Below are 26,693 nucleotides of genomic sequence, written 5' to 3'. Positions count from 1 at the left end.
GATATCATTTCACGGAAAGTAATTCAATGAGAGTTTAGTAAAAAGAGAAATTGTATCGAGTAACCGAAGAAACCGCCGTTCTTAACTTCCTCGTTCTATGTCCTATGTATAAAAAGTCATTTGCTACTGGTTTTTAAACATGTATTTGTCAAGCACGAACGCTTCGATAATCATTTCTACGATATTTATTAATTAAAAGAAACGTATTATGCTATGTCGAATTTACGCGTTCCGTTCAAGTGAAAATAGTAAGAATACGGTAACGCATAAATTAGACAGTTATATCTTGTAGTTTTACAAAATTATCAGTTTCTATAATATATTATGCAAAATCAGTTCTTCTACCGTGTTCTTATTTTACAAAGAAAATGTAACGTCCAAATGCAGCAAGACACTATGTGCACGTAATATACGTGTACGTTGATTAAATGATGCACCCTCAAGAAGTATAAGTAGATCAGGCAGCGTAGAAATTCCACAATATCACCGTAAGGTGATTCGTCGAATAGGAGACCGATCGCGGTCACAGTGAGCAAATTATTGATCGCTATAAATGCTGAAGATGCGGTTGTTAAATCCTGTGGAAGAGAAAATTTTATTTGTTGGGTTTACTGGTAAGTATATGTCTGCTAATTTTACAATAAAATCTTACCCGCGTCTCGTCATACAGCTGTAAATGCTGGTAAAGAACTAAACAAAAATGCACGATAATGTACAAGCTTTGCCAACTGGGTATACGACGGTCGTATTTAATTCTAGATGTTACCTACGAGAAACAATAATTATTTCTTACGTTACCTAGACTTTGTGACGAGACGTAAGAACTTACATTTATCTTGAACTCGTCAAGACCCAAACGTGGACCACCTGGAAACCAACTAGGACCTTTCCAAATTACAGCCAACTTGTTTGTCAGAGTCGACATATGTAAACTCTTTTCGATTAATTGCGCCACATAAAATATCTACAACGTTAAATACATATTGTTTCAACAACTCATTCAAAAATACTTGTTCAACTATAGGGGATCAAACACATCACATACACATTGCATTCGTGTACATGTTTGTATATGAAAATAAATTACATAGAAGATCCTACACTGACCTTAGATCAAGGTGATCTAACCCCTTAGCGTAAGTTACCTTGCGTGCATACACAGTTAAGAGATCAATTATCTACGCGTCCGCACATCGATCAACTTCAAAATCGTATCAATCATGTATTTACATAACTAATTGAGATTTTACATAACGGAATGATCGAGCGTTTACCGGTTATTAGAGATAAAAGCGGTTTGCGAACAGGTAGAGAAATACGGATGTTCGAGGATCCGCGGTTTCTCACCTGCAGGTATAGTGGATTAAATGATTGTGGACTAACGACTAAGCCATAAATTATCTCCTCTTTGCTTCTCTCTTTCATAAATGTGCCGAATAATTTATCCCATATGATGAGAACGCCGCCGTAATTTTTGTCCAGACAGTATAAATTGCAACCTGAGAAAAATTAATCGGAGTTGTTATAGAAAATATTGATGCATCGAGTAGCAACGATAACTCGTTTATTAGAGTCTCTTACCGTGATGTACCCGATGATGCTTTGGTGTATTGAATATTAGTTCCAGTGGTCCTAGATCGTCGATCACGGTCGTGTGGATCCATAGTTGGTAAATTAAATTGAATTGGTTGTGGGCGATGAAATGCGATGGAGGTATAAATAATGCGAGGGGTAAGTAAAACATCTGTAAGCAAATTAAAATTACCAAATATTTGAAAATGTTGAAATTGTGAGACTAGAAAAGATACTGACGAAATTACACCAGTGTTGAAAGATGGATTGTCGCAGACCAACCGCGAGATTGAACTCCTCACTGCTATGATGTACTTGATGGTGAGCCCATAAAAAGTGTACCTCTGTAAACGGGCGAGAAACGTATAAATTGGTCAGGTAGAGGGTTCACAATGACACGCATGGATGGTTGGATAGGAATTTAACCGTGGTTACTGCGGTGAACCCAATAGTAACAGAAATCCACCCCCACGGCAGTGATACACCAAGTCCATGCCGAGTTCCAAGGCAGATTCCACCAGTGATATCTCTCGTAAATTACGATGTACGTGTAATATTCGGCACCACGGAAGAGAATACTGAAAAATACGACGTCGTTAAAAATTTCAATCAATAGTTAATTCAGAAAATAACTAAAATAAATATATTTTATGTTGAGAAATGGTGATCGCTGTTATTATTGCAAAATGAAATGTCTAACACCTGCTGCTTTTATTGACTTTTATCACTTTTTAATGGCTCATAAATATTGGCTGAATATTACTCATAAATATCAGCTTATATTTTCATATTACCAGTGGCTATTTTTGTTCTAAATTCGTCGTGATAACCACCCTAAACTTATTACTCGCTGCATCTGGGATCCAGAATTGTCGAACACAAATCCGATTAGATACATCTTAACGAGGCCACGGATCAACGTTACGGTAAAAATACGCTCACAAAAATAGATTTGGTGTCGTGAAACGTTGAACGTTCGCATCGATCGATACTCCACTTGTATATTTTATTAAACGTAGAAGTAATAATATTAAAGCGTTACCTATGCTTACCGTCCAGTTTCTTGGAACAACCAATGGGATAAAGATGTCACTTGATCGTTCAAACGAAACTTCTTTTTCTTGAATACCAATATCATTTGCTCCAATATGATTAGGACGAAAAATGGAAACCATACCTGTGTACATATTTATTTTATTTTAATTAATGTGTTCATCAACAATTAAGTTACAAAATTGTAATTGATAATTATTTCTTAGTTTATTTAATAAGAAGAGCCTTCAATTGAAATTAATTTATCTTTCAATAAACTTGAATTTTCAATTAAAAGATATCAATTATTGATTAATTTAATAACTGAATTAATTATTAATTGATGAATTAAAAAATAATCAGTCAATTTACGTATAAATAATAGAATATGTGATATTACCTGCTGCTGATAATCGGGCACTTGTTGCGGGAATTCAAAAGACGTTTCGTAAGGGTTAACAATGTACCAAAGTTTTCCCGCGTGTTTCAATTGCGCGAACACATCGTCGCGCGAAACGTTCATTTTACGCGTTTCCTCGCGTTACGTCGTAGATTCCGAACAGCTCCTGCGAATCAAGAAAAACAATACGTAAACGCGCTGTTACCATACGTTTTAACGCGAAATCGCGTGGACGTATCGTTTATATCGTGTCGTAGTTGAAAGGTGGCTCCATCCTATCAAGAAAATCCCCTCGCTCCATAGCCATTTCCCTTGCACAGCTTGCGGTCTGCGCAATGCGCTGTGCGCACCACCTTGTCGGTAAGTACGATTTGTCAAAAAACCGCCTTTTGATCATAATTTAATAAATTACGAACATTTACACATCTATAATACATCAAGATCTGCAATAAATCATATATCAATCGTGCGAATTTAAAAGTGTAATTTGTAAAAATTTGAAACTTCCAAAATTTCAAATTTTCAAACTTTCCAAGTTTTGAACATTCAGATAAGTTTAGAAATTACGTGATTTGACAATTTAGAAAATTGAAAATGTAGAAATTTTTAAGTTGAAATTTTGAAATCGGCTGCCCATTATTGCCCGCGGGTACATACTTGCCCCGTGGTGCTCGCGGGCGCATTTGTCCCCTGTTACACTTACCGACCTACTCGCAGCCGCGTCGCACGTTGCACGTAACCACAAGCTTCGTGAGGGGAATGGTTGCGGAATGGGAGATCTTGTCGGCAGACCGGAGCCAGCTTTAAACCACACTGATTTGCATACAATACATATGCAATACAATACAGTAGCTACATGCGTGTATGTTGGATTTGTAACCGAGGACACACGAGTACGCAGACACGATGCTTCTTCCACGGCCGTACTTACTTTGTAAATACGCGACGATATTTTATTCCGGCAGCGGTAAATATTTTGTCACTGATAAAAGTAAGTTAACATTGATATACTCGTAATCAGTGATTTTTCAAATGGGATAATTTATGTGATAAAACGAAGCTTGCATTATGTAGGACAAGTTCTGTTTCTTTACGTAACGGCATGATAAGAATTAATTACGGATCGTGGTATCTGGTATGCGACAAATCAACCGTTTATAAATATACTCCACCTAATCATTTAAAAATTTCTTCAAGTATTATCCGATGTTTAGAAAGTGTAAAATTTCAAGGATTTAATAAATAGTGTAAGATTAGCAAATCGCATGATACGTCACTGTACACAAACCTTCGATATGCATTGTACTGGAGACAAACAGGGTGTTTCGTAACGGACATTAATTATTCGCCCAACGACAGACAATAAGAAGACGAATTATTCCATTATTGCGCAACTCTTGCTGTTTTTGAATCTGTATGCAATATAATTCGAAGAGGAAGAATTTGTTATAAAGTTACTCATATCGGTAGCACCCGATAGTCGTTCCGTATAATCGAGAACATGACCCCTTTAATGCAAGATAAAAGAAAACACGGTATACGGTTATCGTACGTTTTTGATTACTGCATTTACCCGCGCTTTTGTAATGATACTGCCATCTAGCCTCGAATGACGAAACTATGAAAAATCTGCGCGCTACTTAAAAGTAGTTCAAGCCATGCTATCAGACCGACGAGCTAGTCTTTACAGCATTGAAGTGGAGGAAGGATCTCTGCGTTCCATTTAATCAACGTAAGTCCTATTTTTTAATATTACACATATATTTAGTCACAACAATTGCACATTATAAATAGTTATTCAATTTATTATTTTTATAATTAACATTTTCTGTTTACTAAGGTTCTAACTTTTACGTAAAAATATTATTAAATCGTGCAACAACAATAAATATGTTATTATAAATGCTTTTATTTTTCAGTTCCAAAATTGAATATACACACAATCTGCCTCGATCTTCGACCAAGAATTAAGCTAATAAAGAGTTACATAAATTAAAAATTATACAAAATATATTTGCAAATTGTATGTATTCATGAAGTTACAATAAATAAACAAAAGAAATCATGTACTTATTTACAATCCCTTCCATTACATTCTTAAACATAACAGACAATCAACAGGTTAGGTCAGGCTTGCAGTTAGGTTATATTAAGTTCGGTCAGGATCTAAGGTTAGTTCAGATCATGTTAGGTCAGGGACTAAGGTTAGGTTGTATCAGGTTAGGTCTGGAGACCTAACATATATCATTCCCCATGTTACTATTACTATTATTGTGGAACTATAATTATTATCCTTACTACTCTCATTATTATCAATTTGATCGATATTACTACTTTTATTATCGTTACAACTAAATTATTATTATGCTTATCATTCTTATTATTATTAATATTATTACCCATATTACGACTATTATCATCGCTTCAACTGTAATTATCCTTACTACTCTTATTATTATCAATATTATTACGCACATTACTACTTTTATTATCAGTATCCTTATTATTCTTATTATTATCAATATTATTACGCATATTACGACTACTATCATCGCTGGAACTGTAATTATCTTTACTACTCTTATTATTATCAATATTATTACGCATATTACTACTTTTATTATCATTATCTTTATTATTCTTATTATTATCAATATTATTACGCATATTACGACTACTATCATCGCTGGAACTGCAATTATCCTTAGTACTCTTATTATTATCAATATTATTACGCATATTACTACTTTTATCATCGCTGGAACTGTAATTATCCTTACTACGCTTATTATTATCAATATTACTACTCATATTACTACTTTTATCACCGCTGGAACTGTAATTATCCTTATTATTCTTATTATTATCAATATTATTACGCTTATTACGACTACTATCATCGCTGGAACTGCAATTATCCTTACTACTCTTATTATTATCAATATTATTACGCATATTACTACTTTTATCACCGCTGGAACTGTAATTATCCTTATTATTCTTATTATTATCAATATTATTACGCATATTACAACTACTATCATCGCTGGAACTGCAATTATCCTTATTATTCTTATTATTATCAATATTATTACGCTTATTACAACTACTATCATCGCTGGAACTGCAATTATCCTTACTACTCCTATTATTATCAATATTATTATACATATTACTACTTTTATCATCATTATCCATATTATTCTTATTATTATCACTATTATTACGCTTATTACTACTTTTATCATCATTATCCATATTATTCTTATTATTATCACTATTATTACGCTTATTACTATTTTTATCATCATTACCCTTATTATTCTTATTATTATCAATATTATTACGCATATTACAACTACTATCATCGCTGGAACTGTAATTATCTTTACTACTCTTATTATTATCAATATTATTATACATATTACTACTTTTATCATCATTATCCGTATTATTCTTATTATTATCACTATTATTATGCTTATTACTATTTTTATCATCATTACCCTTATTATTCTTATTATTATCAATATTATTACGCATATTACAACTACTATCATCGCTGGAACTGCAATTATCCTTACTACTCCTATTATTATCAATATTATTATACATATTACTACTTTTATCATCATTATCCATATTATTCTTATTATTATCACTATTATTACGCTTATTACTACTTTTATCATCATTATCCATATTATTCTTATTATTATCAATATTATTACGCTTATTACTATTTTTATCATCATTACCCTTATTATTCTTATTATTATCAATATTATTACGCATATTACAACTACTATCATCGCTGGAACTGCAATTATCCTTACTACTCCTATTATTATCAATTTAACCTATATCGCTACCAATATTGCTCGTTCTATTGTCGTTATAACTATTATTAGTAGTAATTATCTATTTTTAATATAAATAATACTTATTACTCGTATTACTATGGGCGGAACTATAATTATTATCCCTACTACTGTTATTACTACCAGTCAGGGCCTAAGGTTAGGTTATATTAGGTTAGGTCTGGACCTAAGGTTAGGTTAGAATAGGTTAGGTCTGGGCCTAAGGTTAGTTTAGATTAGGTTAGGTCTGGGCCAAAGGTTAGGTTATATTAGGTTAGGTCTGGGCCTAAGGTTAGGTTAGAATAGGTTAGGTCTGGGCCTAAGGTTAGGTTATATTAGGTTAGGTCTGGGCCTAAGTTTAGGTTAGAATAGGTTAGGTCTGGGCCAAAGGTTAGGTTATATTAGGTTAGGTCTGGGCCTAAGGTTAGGTTATATTAGGTTAGGTCTGGGCCTAAGGTTAGGTTAGAATAGGTTAGGTCTGGGCCTAAGGTTAGGTTATATTAGGTTAGGTCTGGGCCTAAGGTTAGGTTAGAATAGGTTAGGTCTGGGCCAAAGGTTAGGTTATATTAGGTTAGGTCTGGGCCTAAGGTTAGGTTATATTAGGTTAGGTCTGGGCCTAAGGTTAGGTTAGAATAGGTTAGGTCTGGGCCTAAGGTTAGGATAGAATAGGTTAGGTCTGGGCCAAAGGTTAGGTTATATTAGGTTAGGTCTGGGCCTAAGGTTAGGTTATATTAGGTTAGGTCTGGGCCTAAGGTTAGGTTAGAATAGGTTAGGTCTGGGCCTAAGGTTAGGATAGAATAGGTTAGGTCTGGGCCAAAGGTTAGGTTATATTAGGTTAGGTCTGGGCCTAAGGTTAGGTTAGAATAGGTTAGGTCTGGGACTAAGGTTAGGTTATATTAGGTTAGGTCTGGGCCTAAGGTTAGGTTATATTAGGTTAGGTCTGGGCCAAAGGTTAGGTTATATTAGGTTAGGTCTGGGCCAAAGGTTAGGTTATATTAGGTTAGGTCTGGGCCTAAGGTTAGGTTATATTAGGTTAGGTCTGGGCCTAAGGTTAGGTCAGAATAGGTTAGGTCTGGGCCAAAGGTTAGGTTATATTAGGTTAGGTCTGGGCCTAAGGTTAGGTTATATTAGGTTAGGTCTGGGCCAAAGGTTAGGTTATATTAGGTTAGGTCTGGGCCTAAGGTTAGGTTATATTAGGTTAGGTCTGGGCCTAAGGTTAGGTTATATTAGGTTAGGTCTGGGCCTAAGGTTAGGTTATATTAGGTTAGGTCTGGGCCTAAGGTTAGGTCAGAATAGGTTAGGTCTGGGCCAAAGGTTAGGTTATATTAGGTTAGGTCTGGGCCTAAGGTTAGGTTATATTAGGTTAGGTCTGGGCCTAAGGTTAGGTTATATTAGGTTAGGTCTGGGCCTAAGGTTAGGTTATATTAGGTTAGGTCTGGGCCTAAGGTTAGGTCAGAATAGGTTAGGTCAGAATAGGTTAGGTCTGGGCCAAAGGTTAGGTTATATTAGGTTAGGTCTGGGCCTAAGGTTAGGTTATATTAGGTTAGGTCTGGGCTCACGTGAGGTGACATGCGTGAGCTCACGTGAGGTGATATGCGTGAGCTCACGTGAGGTGACATGCGTGAGCTCACGTGAGGTGACATGCGTGAGCTCACGTGAGGTGACATGCGTGAGCTCACGTGAGGTGATATGCGTGAGCTCACGTGAGGTGACATGCGTGAGCTCACGTGAGGTGACATGCGTGAGCTCACGTGAGGTGACATGCGTGAGCTCACGTGAGGTGACATGCGTGAGCTCACGTGAGGTGACATGCGTGAGCTCACGTGAGGTGACATGCGTGAGCTCACGTGAGGTGATATGCGCGAGCTCACGTGAGGTGACATGCGTGAGTTCACGTGAGGTGACATGCGTGGGATCACGTGTGGTGACATGCGTGAGCTCACGCGAGGTGACATGCGCCAGCTCACGGGTACTGATATGCACGAGCTCACGCGAGGTGACATGCGCGAGCTCACGTGAGGTGACATGCGCCAGCTCACGGGTGCTGATATGCACAAGCTCACGCGAAGTGACATGCGCGAGCTCACACGAGGTGACATGCGCGAGCTCACGCGAGGTGACATGCGCCTGCTCACGGGTGCTGATATGCACGAGCTCACGCGAGGTGACATGCGCGAGCTCACGCGAGGTGACATGCGACAGCTCACGGGTGCTGATATGCACGAGGCCACGCGAGGTGACATGCGCCAGCTCGCGCGAGGTGACATGCGCGACCTCACGGGACGTGACATGCGTCAGCTCACGCGAGGTGACATGCGCCCGCTCACGGGATCTGATATGCACGAGCTCACGCGAGGTGACATGCGCGAGCTCACGTGAGGTGACATGCGCCAGCTCACGGGTACTGATATGCACGAGCTCACGCGAGGTGACATGCGCGAGCTCACGTGAGGTGACATGCGCCAGCTCACGGGTACTGATATGCACGAGCTCACGCGAGGTGACATGCGCGAGCTCACGTGAGGTGACATGCGCCAGCTCACGGGTGCTGATATGCACAAGCTCACGCGAAGTGACATGCGCGAGCTCACGTGAGGTGACATGCGTGAGTTCACGTGAGGTGACATGCGTGGGATCACGTGTGGTGACATGCGTGAGCTCACGCGAGGTGACATGCGCCAGCTCACGGGTACTGATATGCACGAGCTCACGCGAGGTGACATGCGCGAGCTCACGCGAGGTGACATGCGACAGCTCACGGGTGCTGATATGCACGAGGCCACGCGAGGTGACATGCGCCAGCTCGCGCGAGGTGACATGCGCGACCTCACGGGACGTGACATGCGTCAGCTCACGCGAGGTGACATGCGCCCGCTCACGGGATCTGATATGCACGAGCTCACGCGAGGTGACATGCGCGAGCTCACGTGAGGTGACATGCGCGAGCTCACGCGAGGTGACATGCGCCGGCTCACGCGAGGTGACATGCGCGAGCTCACGCGAGGTGACATGCGCGAGCTCACGCGAGATGACATGCGATAGATCACGGGTGCTGATATGCACGAGCTCGTGTGAGGTGACATGCGCCGGCTCACGCGATGTGACATGCGCCCGCTCACGGGATCTGATATGCACGAGCTCACGCATGGTGACATGCGCCTGCTCACGTGTGCTGATATGCCCGAGCTCACGCGAGGTGACATGCGCCGACTCACGCGATGTGACATGCGCGAGCTCACGCGAGGTGACATGCGCGAGCTCACGCGAGGTGACATGCGCCAACTCAAGTGTGCTGATATGCACGAGCTCACGCGAGGTGACATGCGCCGGCTCACGCGATGTGACATGCGCGAGCTCACGCGAGGTGACATGCGCCAGCTCACGTGAGGTGACATGCGCGAGCTCACGCGAGGTGACATGCGCCAGCTCACGGGTGCTGATATGCACAAGCTCACGCGAGGTGACATGCGCCGGCTCACGCGAGGTGACATGCGCGAGCTCACGCGAGGTGACATGCGACAGCTCACGGGTGCTGATATGCCCGAGCTCACGCGAGGTGACATGCGACAGCTCACGCGAGGTGACATGCGCGAGCTCACGCGAGGTGACATGCGCCAGCTCACGTGAGGTGACATGCGCGAGCTTACGCGAGGTGACATGCGCCAGCTCACGGGTGCTGATATGCACAAGCTCACGCGAGGTGACATGCGCCGGCTCACGCGAGGTGACATGCGCGAGCTCACGCGAGGTGACATGCGACAGCTCACGGGTGCTGATATGCCCGAGCTCACGCGAGGTGACATGCGACAGCTCACGGGTGCTGATATGCACGAGCTCACGCGAGGTGACATGCGCCAGCTCACGGGTACTGATATGCACGAGCTCACGCGAGGTGACATGCGCGAGCTCACGTGAGGTGACATGCGCGAGCTCACGCGAGGTGACATGCGCCAGCTCACGGGTACTGATATGCACGAGCTCACGCGTGGTGACATGCGACAGCTCACGGGTGCTGATATGCTCGAGCTCATGTGAGGTGACATGCGCCGGCTCACGCGTGGCGACATGCGCCAGCTCACGTGAGGGGACATGCGCCAGCTCACGGGTACTTGATATGCACCAGCTCACGCGAGGTGACATGCGCCAGCTCACGGGTGCTGATATGCCCGAGCTCACGCGAGGTGACATGCGCCGGCTCACGCGAGGTGACATGCGCCAGCTCACGCGAGGGGACATGCGCGAGCTCACGCGAGGTGACATGCGCGACCTCACGCGAGGTGACATGCGCGACCTCACGCGAGGTGACATGCGACAGCTCACGGGTGCTGATATGCACGAGCTCATGTGATGTGACATGCGCCGGCTCACGCGAGGTGACATGCGCCAGCTCACGGGTGCTGATATGCACAAGCTCACGCGAGGTGACATGCGCCGGCTCACGCGAGGTGACATGCGCGAGCTCGCGCGAGGTGACATGCGACAGCTCACGGGTGCTGATATGCCCGCGCTCACGCGAGGTGACATGCGCCAGCTCAGGGGTGCTGATATGTACGAGCTCACGCGAGGTGACATGGGCCAGCTCACGGGTACTGATATGCACGAGCTCACTCGAGGTGACATGCGACAGCACACGGGTGCTGATATGCACGAGCTCACGCGAGGTGACATGCGCGAGCTCACGCGAGGTGACATGCGCCAGCTCACGCGAGGTGACATGCGCCAGCTCACGCGAGGTGACATGCGCCAGCTCACGTGAGGTGACATGCGCAAGCTCACCGTGGCCTCTACCCTGACCTAACCTAATATAACCTAACCTTAGGCCCAGACCTAACCCAATGTAACCTAACCTTTGGCGTAGACCTAATGTAATATAACCTAACCTTGGGCCCTGTCTGATAGTAATAACAGTAGTAGGGATAGTAATTATAGTTGCTCCCATAGTAATACGAGTAATAAGTATTAATTATATTAAAAATAGATTATTACTATTAATAATAGTTATAACGATAATACAACTAGCATTATTGGTAGTGATATAGGTTAAATTGATAATAATAAGAGCGATTAGGATGATATTAATAGTTCTAACTATTATAACAATAGTTATATATGTAATAATATAGGTTATATTGATAATAATAAGAATAATAAGGATAATGATAATAAGAGTAGTAATATGCGTGATAATATTGATAATAATAAGAGTAGTAAGGATAATAATAATAGTTCTAACCATAATAACAATAGTAGTATGAGTAATAATAGGTTATAGCGAAAATAATAAGATTAATAAGGATAATTACTCTTATAATAGAGTAATATTATAATAATTATTATAAGAATTATAATAATTCTTTGTAAATTACTTAGTATAATAATTATTCTTTGTAAATTACTCTTATAATAGAGTAATTATTGTCCAGTAATTGGGGAATGATATGTTTTAGGTCCCCAAACCTAACCTGATACAATCTAACCTTAGGCCCTGACCTAACATAATCCGACCTTACCCTGGGCCCTGACCTAACCTAATGTAACTTGACTCTAGGCCCTGACCTAATATAATATGACCTAACCTGACTGGTGGAGTATGGGACATTATTTAAATTAAAATACCAGAAAACACAATAACGTTTGAAAGACTAAATGAATTTACTATTTTGGAATTGCAACTGTGAAGTTAAATGAAGTTTAATGAAGAACTTCTTTAACACTCACTTTAAAGAACTTATTTTAAAGAAGTTCATTAAACTTGATTAAACTTCATGGTCGTTTTTCTTAAATAATAAATTCATTTAGACTTATTGTATTTAAAACGTTTTTCTGTTTTGTTTTATTTTAAATATAATAATCTTCCATATTCCATCAGTCATGTTAGATTAGGTTAGGGTGGGGTTAGATTAGGTCAGAAAATACTAAATAACATTAATGGATTTGGGAATCTAATCTTACCTAAAACGCAGAAATTTGTGGAATAGGATTTTTAAAAATTAGTAGAAATGGGAAATTGTGTCATCTTTTCGTCCAATATAATTTCCGGATACAAAGATTTCAACCTTGTAAATTTATGTCGGTAATATTTAGAATTTAACGTCATAAAAATTCTCAGAAGTGGCATGTTGTGTCACCTCCTCACATGTTATACTCTCTTGGTGTAACGTTTCAGATTTTGATTCTCATATTTTGCGAAGAATTTCGTGTGTAAAATGAAAAAAAAATAGTTTCTCGCCACCTAGCGGTGAAAACGAAAAGTAGTTTCCTATTTTATCCACATCGTACAGTGTTTGTATTGCCTTTAACTACGCACGTGGAAATTTGAAAGGTTGTGAATTAAGAAACAATCTAGAATAGTAATAAAAGTCAGGAAAGAAATATTATCAGAGTGTAAATAAAACTTTCCTTATTTTTTAACGTGAAGTATTGCATATTCTATAAACAGACAGCGTTAAAAAACTTGTAATGAAATTTCGTATAGGTTATCCGGTTCGTGTACTATTCTTCAAAATTTATCTTTAAGACTTTCTCTTATTTTAGCAAAATAATGAAGGACAAACGTGTTAGAAGCGTATCGAAAAAGATTAAGAAGCCTACTACAAAGAAACGTAAACCATTAAGTAAAGTAACAGTTGATGAATTTTTTAATCAAAGTTTTGAAGATGATGGCAGTAATGATGATGATGAATATAAAGATAAAGGTAAGGATGTAATGAACTCGTTGATGGAAGAAAAACATAGATTTTTATGTCTAATCAATTTATCAAAACAATTTTTTTATTGTAGATGAAAATGTAAATGAAAATGTAGATGAAGACGAAGCAGACAGTAGTGAAAATGATATGGATCCAATGGAACACAAAAAATCCTTAATGAAATTGAAACAAACAGACCCTGAGTTTTACACGTATCTAAAAGAAAATGATAAGAATCTCTTAGAATTCAATATATCGGATGATGATGATGAAGAAGATTCATCAAATGAATTGGATACAAAACATATACCAAGTGATCGTTTAGAGGTACAAGATTACATAAAAAATAAAAATTTGGAATTAGAAAATGAAATGTATCTTTTTAATTGTAGGTTGCTAGTGATGAAAGCGATTATGAAGGAGATGATGGTGCTACAAAGGACAAACGTAAAATTACGTTACAATTATTGAAAACTTGGCAAACTGACATTCAGAAAGACAAGTACAATATTACATTTCATTCATGAAACTTAAGCTATGATTAAGAAGCTTGAAAATATAATGTTATGGTATACTTTAATTAAATATTCATATTGCTTACTAATTTTATAGATCACTGAAAACTATTAAATGTGCTATAGAAGCTTTTCACGCCGCGTTACAAACCGTAGTAGATGTACCAGATGCGGACTATGTGGGGTATAAAGTAGAGGGTGGTGCAGGTTGGTCTTAACATACATATTTAGTATTTCAATAAATGATTCCTATTTCACAAACGATAATTTTTTAGTTTTTAATGGAGTTGTTCAGTTATGTGTAATGTATTTGCCTGACGCGTTAAAACAATACTTAAAGCTGAACTCAGAATCCCAGGCCCAAGTTCATAAATCCAAAAGATTTGTAAAGATAAAAAGTATTTTAAAGTCTTACTTGACGGATTTAATTAAGGTACTTACCATCGATATTACCACTGAAAATCGATTCATCTGAATCGTATATAATTCGTGACCTTTTTTCATAGATTTTACAAAATGTAACTTCGTCTAATATTATCACAGTGCTTTTAAAGCATTTACATCAAATGTTACCTTACACGCAATCGTTCTCATCATTAAATAAAATATTGCTGAGGATATTATTAAAATTTTGGACGAGCGGAGAAGAAACTGTACGTGTTGTTTCATTTTTGTGTATATTACGTCTTGCGACGAGTAATCGAGAATCACTTCTAGAAATGCTGTACAAGGTAAGAATCCAATGTTTATGCTTGCATATGTTTAAAGTTTTTTATAATCAATTTCTGCACTTGTACATTCTAGGCAATGTATGTAAAATACGTTGAAAATTCCAAATTTGTGTCCGTAACAACTTTACCCGGAATAAACTTTATGAGACATTCTTTGGTTGAAATATACTCGCTCGACCATAATCTAGCTTATAATCATGCGTTTTTGTACATCAGGCAATTGGCCATCCATTTAAGAAATGCTGTGACTTTAAAGAAGAAGGTAATATTGTATAATATTGATAATGTGTATCATCTGTTAGTTTTTAATAATGTAGAGTATATTTTTCTAGGAACATTTCCAAGCTGTATACAATTGGCAGTATATAAATTCATTACGCTTCTGGTCAGAATTAATAAATGCATCTAAAAGCAATTCTATGTTACATTCGCTTTTATATCCCCTTGTACAGGTATGTATCAATAGTGCACTTATAAATGTTAATATTGGCATCATTTGATAACGCTTTATTTATTGGCAGATTATTATAGGAACAATAAAGGTGATACCAACTCCACAGTATTATCCATTGAGATTTCACTGTGTACAAATATTAATAGATATTTCTAGAGAAACTGATACGTTCATACCCATGTTACCATTTTTATTAGAGGTACCATATTTGCATCTTTTTGTATCCCATCATTTATCGGGATTTTAGTTTACAATAATTTTTATTTTATAGATATTAGATTCGTACGATTTTAACAAAAAACATAAGGCAGTATCGATGAAACCTATACCTTTTATTTGCATATTAAGAATGTCTAAGTCCCAGTTACAGGAAAATGGTTTTAAAGATAACGTTATCGAGTCTATATACAAACTTATTTTAGAAAGTGCCGCAAAGGATAGTTATAAAATATATTTTCCCGACTTGTACATACCATGTATAATACAGGTAAAAAATAATCTTTTGAAAAATACTTCCTACAACTTTTCTTGTTTATATTTTTTAATCCATTTATTCGTTGTTTATAGCTGAAGGCATTTTTAAAGAAATGCCACATAGCAAATTACTGCAGAAAAATGAAACAATTACTGGAAAAGATCGAGGAAAACCGAAAATACATCGAAACAGAACGAAATAAAACCGTGATTGATTTGAAAAACATGCCAGCGATAAAGAACTGGGAGAACAAAATAAAAACAGAAGGAACATCACTGTCGAAATTTTACGAGTCGTGGATAAATATTCATCAGTCTCAGAAACTCAAATTACTTACAAAGAACGAGGAGTTAGCCGAATATAATATACCGACGATCAAAAAATTAAAGAAAGGAAAATCAAAAGAAGACAGCGCGGGAGAAAGCGACGAAAGCAGTGACTTTGAATTGAGGATAAAGTCCAATGAAGAAAAATCTGAAACACGTACCAAACGAAAGAAGAAGAAACTAAAAACTAGCAAAAACATCGAAGACATTGAGTTACCAACAGAAAATACTGATATCGTGCAAGACATAAAGTCCGAGGATTGGAATTAAATTTATTCAATTTGCATACAAGAATTACGCTAGTATAAATGACTATTAAAGTAAGATTGAATACGAAACGACTATATTTATTACATTGTATCTTTAAGGCTAAGGTAACAGATATATTTGTCAACTATGATTTCACCGCGTTACAAAAGTAAATAAACGTGTAAAACTGAATGCGCAATCGCTTTAATTAGGTCATCTCATTCAAACGTGCGCGGCAAAGACGCATAAGATATTAGTATGAGTAGCATGAGTCCTCTGCATTATAATAACCTGTATATTATTTTAGTAACGTGAAACATGAATCAACAAGAGCTACAAAACCCAATGAGTGACACGAATCAAGTAGTCTTATGACATTAATATGCCACTTGGTAAGAGTGCGTCCGATATTTGCAGAGATTTGGTGAAAGTGTTAAATTTACTTTCCTGTAATAGTGCAACATTGTTCAAAGGAATTTTGTACGCACAATACCGACTCTAGCAAATGTCGAGATGGTGCAATGTAGCGGAATATAACAAACGTTGTTATAATGAAAGAGCTTCTAGAAGAACGAAGATAGTTGACAGTCGGTGAAGTTTCCCGCCAACTATACTTGTAGTTATGTGTAAGTTTCGTCGATATTGCGCGGCTACTTTTCCCAACTCCTCATTTTGGCGCGCAAGTTCGAACGAGATGACCTACAATCTAGGAAGTTGTCGATTATGTATCCGATCTAATTTTGACATTTATTATTCCGATAAAAAAAGAAGTTTTTCCAAGAATAACCGCGATAAGGGACAGCATTAAACGGACGCTATAATTTATGTCTGGTATGGCTGAAGCCGCCGATTTCTAAGGTGTCGCTTTCTGATAGTCTATTTTTATCGAAGACGAGTCAAAGCAGTCGGGAAGTTGGTATAGCAACGGTTGGGCGCTATTATAAAGCACCGTGTGCTTGCCGTACCGTAATTCATCCAAGCGTGATCGTTTCATGTAAGAAAAAGGATTTCGCGGTTAGAGGAATAGCCGTGTTTTATTTACTGATCGTGCAAGTGACGAAGAGAAGCCTGAACACGCGACACCTTTATCATTTGGACGACTGCTAACTCGAGAAAAGGATTCAGTTACGTATGTACGGGAAACATTGAAAGAAAATGAAACGTTGAATCTGAGCGTGGAACGAATACCGTTCTGATCGCGAGAAATTGATGGCATTTCGTTTTGGTATAAAAATACATAAATTTTCGTGCATCTTCGAGACTCGGCAACGAATGGACCAGTATCAGCCGATACTGGTGCCTGCTGGCTACTAAGTGCCGCTGTGACGGAGTTGCCGTGGATCGTACGTGCTTAGTCGGCCACCTCTTGTGCCAGGGAACATTTTGTAAGATGCGATTTTGTCTCTCATGGCGAAGGAGCTTCCGTCGTGAGATTCGTCCGCTTTTCGTATCGAACGCTTCGTTCAAAGTATAACACGCTCGCGGATTACGTAAATTCGTAGGAAAAAAAGCGACGTAAAATAGGCAGGGTGCGAACTGTGTAAAACGTCGAAATGAGGAGAACACCTTTCGATAAGTAAACTTTCATTTTCTTCTTACGCTTTAGAAGAAAACTGAGGAGAAAGAGAGAGAAAGAAAACACTGGCTTTCCTGTTACTCTTTGCAACGACCATCTAATCCCGATTAATTTTATGATTAAAATTAATTCGCATTATTAACACCAGCTTTTTATGACGACGTTAACATGGGTCTCCGAAATAATTTTCTCCGAAGATCAGACTTTTAAATGGTCTATTTAAAGTACCGCACAAGCTCGATACAACGAATTTTCATTTACAACAAATAAATGTATTAATAAATGCTTAAAGTACAAAATGTTACGAATATAAAGCAAAATTTGATGTTAAATCGTTTAACTTTCTACCGAGACTTACCCCGTAAGTTGCGTCGATTAATTTTATCTTGTAAGAGGTGCTAATCGACTCGCTTTTTTTTCTTGCTCGCAATTAATCGAATATTTTCGTTCTAAACGAGTACAGCACTGGATAGTACACCCCAAACGTAACCGCTCGAACTGTTACCGCGTATTACGTTACAACGGATAAATTTAGCATTTCTTTTGCACGAGAGGACGTTATTGTGCCGCTGCCAATACCGAAACGCGAAATTAATTGACTGCTTGGACGGAGCCCAATTTCTTTCGTTAAAGAATCCGATCAGACAACGTCTCGTATATGAGATTAACGACGTGTTTCTCGTTTCGTTTGTACCCGCTAATCGTAATCTTTACTTTCATTTTTGCTTCTGCGAATGATAACTGCGTTGGGAGACTTCGGACAATCGATGTTTCAATGTATGTCAATATTTCAGGGCTTACATTAATATGTTGATTTAATACGGATATACTGTTTAATACAGAAATTGTTTATATGAATAAATATGTAAATTAGATTTTATGTAGTAAATAGTTTTCAACTGTTTGTGCTATGTAGAAGTTACATTTGTATTTTTGGAAGTTAAAGATAATTGTTCAATTTATTGTAAGTCAATATTCTGTTCTCTAATTAAATAGTTTAGCATATTGACTCTTAAAGTGAAAACTTATGTAGTGAGACATATCTACAATGTTATTAATAAGTATTAAAAAGGCTGAAATATTGACAGTAAATGTTAAGCATCTGAGGTCTCTATAACAATAATGAGATACTCTAAAGAATGATGCAAATAAATTAAATACTAGGAAGCTCTCTTTCTTCTTACCACGGATTCGCTCTTCGTCTCCAATTATTAGACTTGGGACATCATTAACTATGCTTATCATTAAAAAGAAAACATGAAGTTTGCGCGCGTAACTCATTTCATGTAACTCGATACGAGAAACATTGTTATTCGTAAAATATTGTAAATACATGTATAAGGTAAAATGAAGACAGGCATAAGTACTGTAATATATTCTTCTTTAACATACTACATACATAATATTAAATTCTTTAACATACATACATATATAATATCTAAAATAATATAACATATACATAATACTTTATTACATATTACATGTTTTATTATTGTATAATTATGTATGTATATGAAAAAATTATATACCACATCATGTCAATGTCACTTAAATACATATTTACAATATTTTATACATAAAAGTTCTTCACACCATGCCATATTTTAACAAAGAATATTTTAGGGTAGAATGTTTCTATTTTTCTATAAAGTATTAAAAGTTAAGCGATCAAAAAGAACGTTCATAAAAAGAGTATACTAAACGACCTCCATTTCGACAGCCACATTTTAAGCAACACATACAATTCGTATAGTGTTGCATCGAAAAATTCGAAGGATGCCGAATGCAAGTACAGCGTGAATTATAGCAGTAGACAGGAGAATCAGTATCTGCAGCGAAGTTATTCCGCGGACAATGTTGTAATACGTTCCCGTGGTTTTAAGCCCTCCGATAGGCACGATCCTGTCAAAAGGAATTTCCTTGAACATTTGACCTCGAAAATACTACATTTTGATATGGTAAGATTGTAGATTCATCGAAAAGCAGTTGATGTTCAAACATTTTTAATGGGGTTTCCTTTGTAGGAGAGCAATGAGGTTGGACCGGTCAATTTGCAGAAATTACTCACCCCTGCGTCTGACTCGCAGGGGATTTTGCAATCGAAAAATAGTAAGCTCTAGATAGGGTAGATGTACTATTTGTGGACGTGTAATGTAATTTGCGAATCAGAGGTTTGAGAATTTAGAAATTGGGAGGTTTAGAATTTTTAAAATCTGAAAATTCGGAAATTTAAAACTTTAGAAATTTATGGGGTGGTAAGTTTAGGAGTTTGGAAATTTGCAGGGTGGGAAATTTGGAGATATAGAAATTTGCAAGGTGGGAGATTTGTGAGATGGAAAATTTCAGATTAGGAAATTTAAGGATTTCAAAATTTGAGGGGTTGTGAAATTTGTGAGATGGGAAATTTAAGGATTTGAAAATTTGCAGAGTGGAAAATTTAGAGATATAAAAATTCGCAAGGTGGGGGATTTGTGAGATGCAAAATTCCAGATTGGGAAATTTAAGGATTTAAAAATTTGAGAAGTTGAAAATTTGTGAGATGAGAAATTTGCGAGTTGGGAAGTTTAGAGATTTAAAAATTTGCAAAGTAGAAAATTTGGCAATTTCCAGATTAGATCATCTTAAAATTTCTAAATTCCATCTACACATACTATTCGTATTTAAGAGAAGCTAGATCCACCCCAATCCTCCTTCCAGTCATAACACAAGCTAATAAAGCACCGATTACAACCCACTGAACGCAAATATTACATCTACTCTTCCGAATATAAAAAGAACAGTAAACAGCTCGTCTGTGGCCACCGATCAAATCGAAATGAAAAAACTGGAAAACTTGTTTATAGGAAAAATGTTTGCGTCGTCGTATTTTTACGCGCCAACGCATCCGACCGTCGAGGATCAAGTTGAACTCGCTCGACGAATTTCGCATTCGTTGAGCGACGTGAAAAACATGAAAAGTAAAGGTCAATCTATGTATGTGAACAGAAAAAAGCGGTCTGTTAAATGGATACACGATGGCAATGGTTCGTATATTTATTAATCTCGAGATTCAATAACGCCGCAGCGATAATGTATAATAGTTTAACACGATCGTTACCAGCGCTCTATTGGAAATTTGCCCATCATGAATCACTATTGTGTTAGACATTGGGTAAAATAACGTAATTTTGGGTTATTATAAAATTGACCTACCTACTGTTTTTAAAATCGTGTGAATGTTAAAATATTATGTTTGTTTTATTATATAAAATACATCAAATATTTGTACATTAAATAATACATTAAATATATCAAACATAAAAGATTTTGTATTAAAATTTTTGTATGATAAATGTTTATGAAGAACAAATTATTAAGGTAGATGTTATTAAATTAATTATTAAGGTCTCATAGAAAATTTTATAAAATAAAACATTCTGTATTAAAATGTTTATATGACAAATATTTATGAAGAACATGTAATTATATTCTCATAGAAAATTGTTATACATATTTGAGACTGACAACGAACGTGTTACTTGCAACTATTGTAACACTTCTATGAAATGTATTTAATGATCTAACATTGTATGAAACACCAGGTGTAGAAGACGAGGAAGAACCTTCAACCGCAATTCACAGAGTAAGTGATACCATTTAATGTTCCTAGTTTGAACAAGTTCTTTCATTTTTATTTCTTATCATCCCTCATTCTGTTTCTTTACCCTAAAACTTGTATTTGACCCACGATTTTCTGCCCGACAGGACAAGGTTCCTTTAAAATGCATGATGAACCCGCACGGAAAAGTGTTAGATATACACGGTATTCAAGCTTTAGGCGAAGAAGTAAACATTGAACCAATGCCAAAGAATCCTGAGAAACTCTTTGATATCGTGCGTGACCTGAATAACCAAAAAGGCCGCGGTAATCAGACCTTTCGTATCGATTAGTCCAAGAGAACATCAAGAAAACTTAGAGGAATGTTAAACGAAAGAATTTTGTTTACAGGTGCGGAGATATTCGCGAAACGTAGGAAAAGGTCGGAGAAATGGGTCGTGGACAGGGATCAACCGCAAACACCCAACACTCCGGGGACACCTAAGGGACTGGGGTACTCGGGAAAACCGGTAAAGTCTATTTTTTAAGAGACATACATTGATTTATATCATTCGTTCAGACCTAAGACTATGGATTGCAGAATAATTTCAAACAAAAATTATTGGAGAATAAATTTTATTTCTAAGGGCTCAGAGGCAATAGTAGTTTGATGGCAGTATGGATTATTTCAAATAAAATTTTTGTATAAAAATACATACTTAATTACCAATATATTTGCACCAATATATTTATCAATATATTTATAGTCATACCATAGCAGGAAGACAATAGTCATTGATCACCAAGGTGTCCAGCTGTGAATTAAAAAAAATGTCTGTCTGTAGATAAATAGTGAAATTTATATGTCTATGAATAATAATCTTTTTCTGGAATCTTGTTGAGTCTGAACGGATAATATAAGATCTGGAGAATATTAAAATAACTGGTATATGTACACGTCCAGGAAATGAATGGTTCTTCGAAATTTTCGACGTTGCCTCCACTCACACCGATCGCACCCGAGCCAACCGTCCAGAAACCATTTTACAATCCCTTCACCGTGGATTTGTCTTTAGACGACGCGAATACACCCACGACAGGTACGTAAATTATCGGAGCTGTGTGTTTCACGAGAAGTTGACGTGTTTATTTGGCAATGCTTCGCAAACATTGGCATTCAATGGCGTAACCCGGATTGGGGTGGGTTAGGTCACTTATCTTTGTTGGAGGGACTTTTGGAAGTTAGGTAATTTGCAGATTTGGGGATTTAATTTGGGGATTTGGAGATTTGGGAATTGAGAAATTTAAGGATTTGAGGATTTGAGGATTTAGGAATTTAAGAATTTAAGAATTTGAAGATTTAGGAATTTAGGAATTAAGGAGTTTGAGGGTTTAGGAATTTAAGAATTTAGGAATGTAAGAACTGGAGGATTTAGAAATTTAAGAATGTAGGGATTTAAAGAATTTGAAGATTTAGAATGTAGGGATTTGAGGATGTAACAACTTGACAATTTGAAGATTTAGAAATTTAGGACTCAATCAATTTGAAGATTTAAGAATTTAAAAACTCAGGATTACAAGAAAATTAGGATTATGAGAATTTATGTATTAAATGTTAAAAACTTCTACTTCCAAAAACTTGTAAATTTACACTGACCCTACTCCCAATCCAGTTGCGCCAATGGTTGCATAGTTTACAACGCAAACAATAACTTCCAAGGTCCATGGCTTCTGCTTATTTCCACTGCTGCCAAAATTCTCTTGTGTTACCTTGTAACAGTCTCAGCTTTGTTAAGACTGAAACGTATGGTACAAAACGAGACATTGATGCATTTCGACGTTAAAGTTAATCCGTAGAAGCTTCGTTCGTGGGTTCAATGACCTAAGACACTTCAATTGGCAAACGACGTCGATGTTATTCTCTCGATGCCAGATCACCGCCGCATTCTTTTTCACCGTATAGCTAAAATAAACAACGATCCGTGCCCGGTTGCCAATTGATTCCTTTACGTTGATTAAACTCTGCGACCTGACGTTGACGTTTAACATTTTGAGTGCCATTTCAATCATATCTGGGTGACACTTGAACTTTTAGCTTTATTATTTTTCTAACTATTTTACATTACTGTAAACTATTTTATTTTATCATTTGTGTAAATTTGTGTGATAAGAATGAGATGAAATTGTAAGAATTATTTGCTAGGTTTATTTGAAATAGTCAGGAGTTTAGAGTGGCTCTGTAATTCTCATCTTAAATTAGTAAAAGTAATATCAGTTTTTGTATAAGTAATTTTGTTAAATTGTATAGTTTTTATAGACTTGTGATTTGTAATAATTTTACAGTAGTATGCAAGTTTGAGATATGACTTACTATAAATAGAATTGTTATTTTATTGGTCAGCAAGCAGTAGTCACCATTATTATTGTTATAAAACAAAATGTCCAGACATACGGTTGTCATTATTCATGTCTCACAACAATATTTGTCTCCCTGAACTGATTTAGTCAAACTGCTATGCATTTCAAAATAACAAATATTGTTAGCCTTCATATATCACCATATCATATATCAAGGAATATTAATTACAATGATTACAGTATTTATTGTACTATACTCAGTTTATTATAACAGTCTAAAATTATATTATTATATGCTATGTTATACAACAGATTTGTGAAACTATCTCAGAATCATAATTGAGTAGTTATTAATCACTTCCTTGGAACTATTTACATGATTATAATTTGTTCTAAATATTCCAGGCAGAAATCAGTTTCGTTGCAACGGTCAAGAGTGTAATCACTCGAGCACCGAAGTGAAAAAGATATATCTGAGAGAAGTGGCAGTCGGCACCGATAATGATTTTGCTTTGGATGAATCTCGATCATCGATCATCGAAAAATCACGTCGAACCGCTTTCGATCCTGATAACGAGCAGCGCAATAATTATCACGCCAGATATAACGGCAGCGAAAATACTAACAAACGCAATCACTATCACAACAAGGCTTCGCTCAACAAATTTAACTACTCTAACGGCCGCCATGCTACTAACAAAGAAACAAAGCATCATCATGTGAAGGAGCAACGCATCACGGAGCGTATAAAAATCAGCGAAGAACGCGAGTTTGTAAATAATCAACGAGAAATCGACTCGATCCGCGTAGACAGCGATAAAAGCGAATACACACCCATACCGGTCAAACAGTTGATACAAGAATTCGAAAAAACTTGTAGGCCAGTTCTGCAGTATAAACAAATCAGTCCAAAGGTTATTCCGATTGTACAGCATTCTCCTATAGACAGCGACATTGCACGGTTCTTTGAAACGCGAAATTCTGTCAAATCTAACAACGTGGAAGATCATAGGAGGTGAGAGCTCCTCCATGAATTGTTATAGGATTTATGGAAGATAGGGCTGGATTAAGGATCAACTAATCAAATGATAAATTTATTCAATAGAAGTACTGTAGACATTGTCTGTTGTTAAATTTACTATGGAATGTATTTTATAAAGTACCACAATTTCAAGTTCCAAAAATACCAAAGTCAGAAAGTTACACAATTCCAAAATTGCAAAGTTCCAAACTTACAAAGTTCTAAATTTCCACAATGACAATGAGGCACCAAAACTATAATTTAAATTGTATAGCTGCATTTCAGTCTACATATGCTCTAAAATTTTGTTAGTATCTTTTAATGACGCTGAAGTTCTTAATCCGGCTCTGAATGGAATTTTATGCTTCTGATCGCAATCTCCGCCACGTAAACTGATTAGTATTATTAGTTCTTTCTAAAGGATTGCTTTAATCTCTAACTCTAAGTTGATTAACTCAGAGTTAATTAGAGCGATAAGCATAGAATTCTATTTACCTTAATTCGAATCGATCAAAAATGTCACGGAATCGAAACTTTCCATTGATTTGATCACGATACAGAACAGCTGGTCAGCGAGCGTACGAGGAACCCGTGAGGTTTCGAGATAATTGCGACAACGTTTACCTGTCTACCGATGACACGGAATACACAACGGACGAAACCGATTCGCAGACGAACGATTATGCCAGCGAGGAAATGATCTATCGCGAAAAATCGGAGACCTCGAGCGTGATGAACGGAGATCACGAATATTCGACGATCTACCGAGAAGAATGTTCGAGCCGTCGCCGATCGGTCACTTCCGAGGAAGTGGAAAACTTTTGCAACAACGGGGACGGAAAGTTTAGGAACACAGAGTCGGACGTGCCCGTAGAAGCAAAGTCGTTGCTGCTTTCGATGATCGCTTCGCAGGAGGATATTTTAGAGACCATCAAACATTTGCGAAACACCCCGGTTTTGGATAATCTTTTGCACGGCGTTTCGCCCGATATCAAATTTGATGTCTGTCAGGATGATGGCAAGTTAACCGCATGCGCTTTTAATGCAAATCAGCTTAGCTTCAGCATTACTTAACTGAACTGTATTCATTGACGTAATTAGACTAATTTACTGAAGTATAATCTAAGTATGATATAAAATACTATGTACATTTCATATTAGAAAGTTATACATTTTCAAAGTTACAAACTTGCAACTCATTATATTAAGCACTTCAGAAAGTACTTGAGTTACGTCAATGATTAAGATAATCAATAGAAATCATAGTTTAAAATCAACTTATAGGCTTTTCTTTATCTGCAGGTAAAAAACTTTACGAGAGCAACACCTATTCAGGACCGAAGTTAGCCAGCATTCACAACTTGACGAATTACAACACGGCACCACGTGGCTGGGATCAATCTCTAACCTTCTATCGGCCAATAAAATTCGAGAAACCGCAGGAAATCGTGTATTCAGACTTTTAGATGCACGAACCTGATTATAAGTCGCTCTTTAATTCAAGCACGAAATTAGAGTAAATATGTATTCCTTCTGGGAGAACGAAGCCATATGATTATTATCTCCCGAACGTGGCCCCGCAGATTATAATTAATTTGTTTCTTTATTAATTAATGAATTTACCTTTGCCCTGATCTAGTCAGATAACGATAATGATATCTTGAAAAATAAATTCAACAAGAAAACGGCGCTACACGCGTTGTAATGTTGTGCTTGAACCTACCTCTCCCATTGTTGAGACCTCTTTATTTATGCTTCTCGGTGTTATGTTGCATTTTACTTTATAGTTATTTAAATAAATGTTGTTTTCGTAATACAAGTACTTTCGAGTACATGTCGAGTTTGTTTGAGAGGAGAG

The 26,693-nt window shown here is 37.4% G+C and overlaps 3 protein-coding genes across 17 annotated transcripts; 2 read left to right on the top strand and 1 right to left on the bottom strand.

The window, feature by feature from the left end:
* Positions 1–167: 167 nt before the first annotated feature.
* Positions 168–19,221, bottom strand: LOC100881500 (alkylglycerol monooxygenase). 6 transcript variants are annotated; one of them, XM_012287773.2, is made up of 10 exons: positions 18,238–19,221; positions 3,005–3,170; positions 2,625–2,749; positions 1,999–2,150; positions 1,813–1,916; positions 1,582–1,744; positions 1,348–1,499; positions 830–964; positions 653–766; positions 168–578 (listed from the first exon to the last, which is right to left on the bottom strand). In XM_012287773.2, the coding sequence occupies exons 2-10, from the start codon at positions 3,125–3,127 to the stop codon at positions 342–344; spliced, it is 1,305 nt and encodes a 434-aa protein (XP_012143163.2). In that variant the 5' UTR covers positions 3,128–3,170; positions 18,238–19,221; the 3' UTR covers positions 168–341. The 6 variants fall into 6 exon arrangements, with proteins under 6 accessions (XP_012143163.2, XP_076389147.1, XP_076389146.1 ...); XM_076533032.1 differs by lacking the exon at positions 18,238–19,221 and adding an exon at positions 3,708–4,715 and having other exon boundaries at positions 653–690; positions 799–964; positions 3,005–3,447; XM_076533031.1 differs by lacking the exon at positions 18,238–19,221 and adding an exon at positions 3,662–4,712 and having other exon boundaries at positions 3,005–3,447.
* On the top strand, positions 13,035–16,495 carry Noc2 (Nucleolar complex protein 2). 4 transcript variants are annotated; one of them, XM_076533026.1, is made up of 12 exons: positions 13,035–13,186; positions 13,399–13,559; positions 13,645–13,880; positions 13,946–14,055; positions 14,166–14,275; positions 14,344–14,501; positions 14,575–14,799; positions 14,873–15,061; positions 15,132–15,251; positions 15,321–15,452; positions 15,525–15,740; positions 15,821–16,495. In XM_076533026.1, the coding sequence occupies exons 2-12, from the start codon at positions 13,406–13,408 to the stop codon at positions 16,322–16,324; spliced, it is 2,154 nt and encodes a 717-aa protein (XP_076389141.1). In that variant the 5' UTR covers positions 13,035–13,186; positions 13,399–13,405; the 3' UTR covers positions 16,325–16,495. The 4 variants fall into 4 exon arrangements, with proteins under 4 accessions (XP_076389141.1, XP_012143161.2, XP_076389139.1 ...); XM_012287771.2 differs by having other exon boundaries at positions 13,123–13,320; XM_076533024.1 differs by having other exon boundaries at positions 13,123–13,320; positions 13,382–13,559.
* LOC100881607 (uncharacterized) lies at positions 16,936–26,528 on the top strand. Of its 7 annotated transcripts, none has more exons than XM_076533023.1 (11): positions 16,936–17,432; positions 19,633–19,837; positions 19,904–19,988; positions 20,723–20,902; positions 21,461–21,501; positions 21,624–21,783; positions 21,868–21,986; positions 22,421–22,556; positions 24,220–24,829; positions 25,396–25,853; positions 26,138–26,528. In XM_076533023.1, exons 2-11 carry the CDS (start codon positions 19,835–19,837, stop codon positions 26,299–26,301), a joined length of 1,956 nt encoding a protein of 651 aa, XP_076389138.1. In that variant the 5' UTR covers positions 16,936–17,432; positions 19,633–19,834; the 3' UTR covers positions 26,302–26,528. The 7 variants fall into 7 exon arrangements, with proteins under 7 accessions (XP_076389138.1, XP_076389134.1, XP_076389136.1 ...); XM_076533019.1 differs by having other exon boundaries at positions 19,600–19,837; XM_076533021.1 differs by having other exon boundaries at positions 16,936–17,436; positions 19,600–19,837.
* Positions 26,529–26,693: the final 165 nt, after the last annotated feature.

This window comes from Megachile rotundata, chromosome 6, assembly GCF_050947335.1.
Source record: "Megachile rotundata isolate GNS110a chromosome 6, iyMegRotu1, whole genome shotgun sequence".
NCBI classification, from domain to species: Eukaryota; Metazoa; Arthropoda; class Insecta; order Hymenoptera; family Megachilidae; genus Megachile; species Megachile rotundata.
The sequence above is the reverse complement of the archived record's forward strand: the minus strand, read 5'-3'. Positions and strand labels throughout refer to the sequence as shown.

Bases quoted from the DNA above. Each gene is read 5' to 3' on its own strand.
- LOC100881500 (XM_012287773.2), bottom strand. From the start codon at position 3,127: ATGAACGTTTCGCGCGACGATGTGTTCGCGCAATTGAAACACGCGGGA. The intron at 1,917-1,998 runs GTTAAATTCCTA...GCCCGTTTACAG, and splicing joins GGTTCACCGCAGTAACCACG to AGGTACACTTTTTATGGGCT. The intron at 1,500-1,581 runs GTAAGAGACTCT...AATTTTTCTCAG, and splicing joins GCATCATCGGGTACATCACG to GTTGCAATTTATACTGTCTG.
- Noc2 (XM_076533026.1), top strand. From the start codon at position 13,406: ATGAAGGACAAACGTGTTAGAAGCGTATCGAAAAAGATTAAGAAGCCT. The intron at 14,276-14,343 runs GTTGGTCTTAAC...ATAATTTTTTAG, and splicing joins TAAAGTAGAGGGTGGTGCAG to TTTTTAATGGAGTTGTTCAG. The intron at 15,062-15,131 runs GTAATATTGTAT...ATATTTTTCTAG, and splicing joins CTGTGACTTTAAAGAAGAAG to GAACATTTCCAAGCTGTATA.
- LOC100881607 (XM_012287770.2), top strand. From the start codon at position 17,857: ATGAGGAGAACACCTTTCGATAA. The intron at 22,557-24,219 runs GTACGTAAATTA...TAAATATTCCAG, and splicing joins CGCGAATACACCCACGACAG to GCAGAAATCAGTTTCGTTGC. The intron at 25,854-26,137 runs GCAAGTTAACCG...CTTTATCTGCAG, and splicing joins TGATGTCTGTCAGGATGATG to GTAAAAAACTTTACGAGAGC.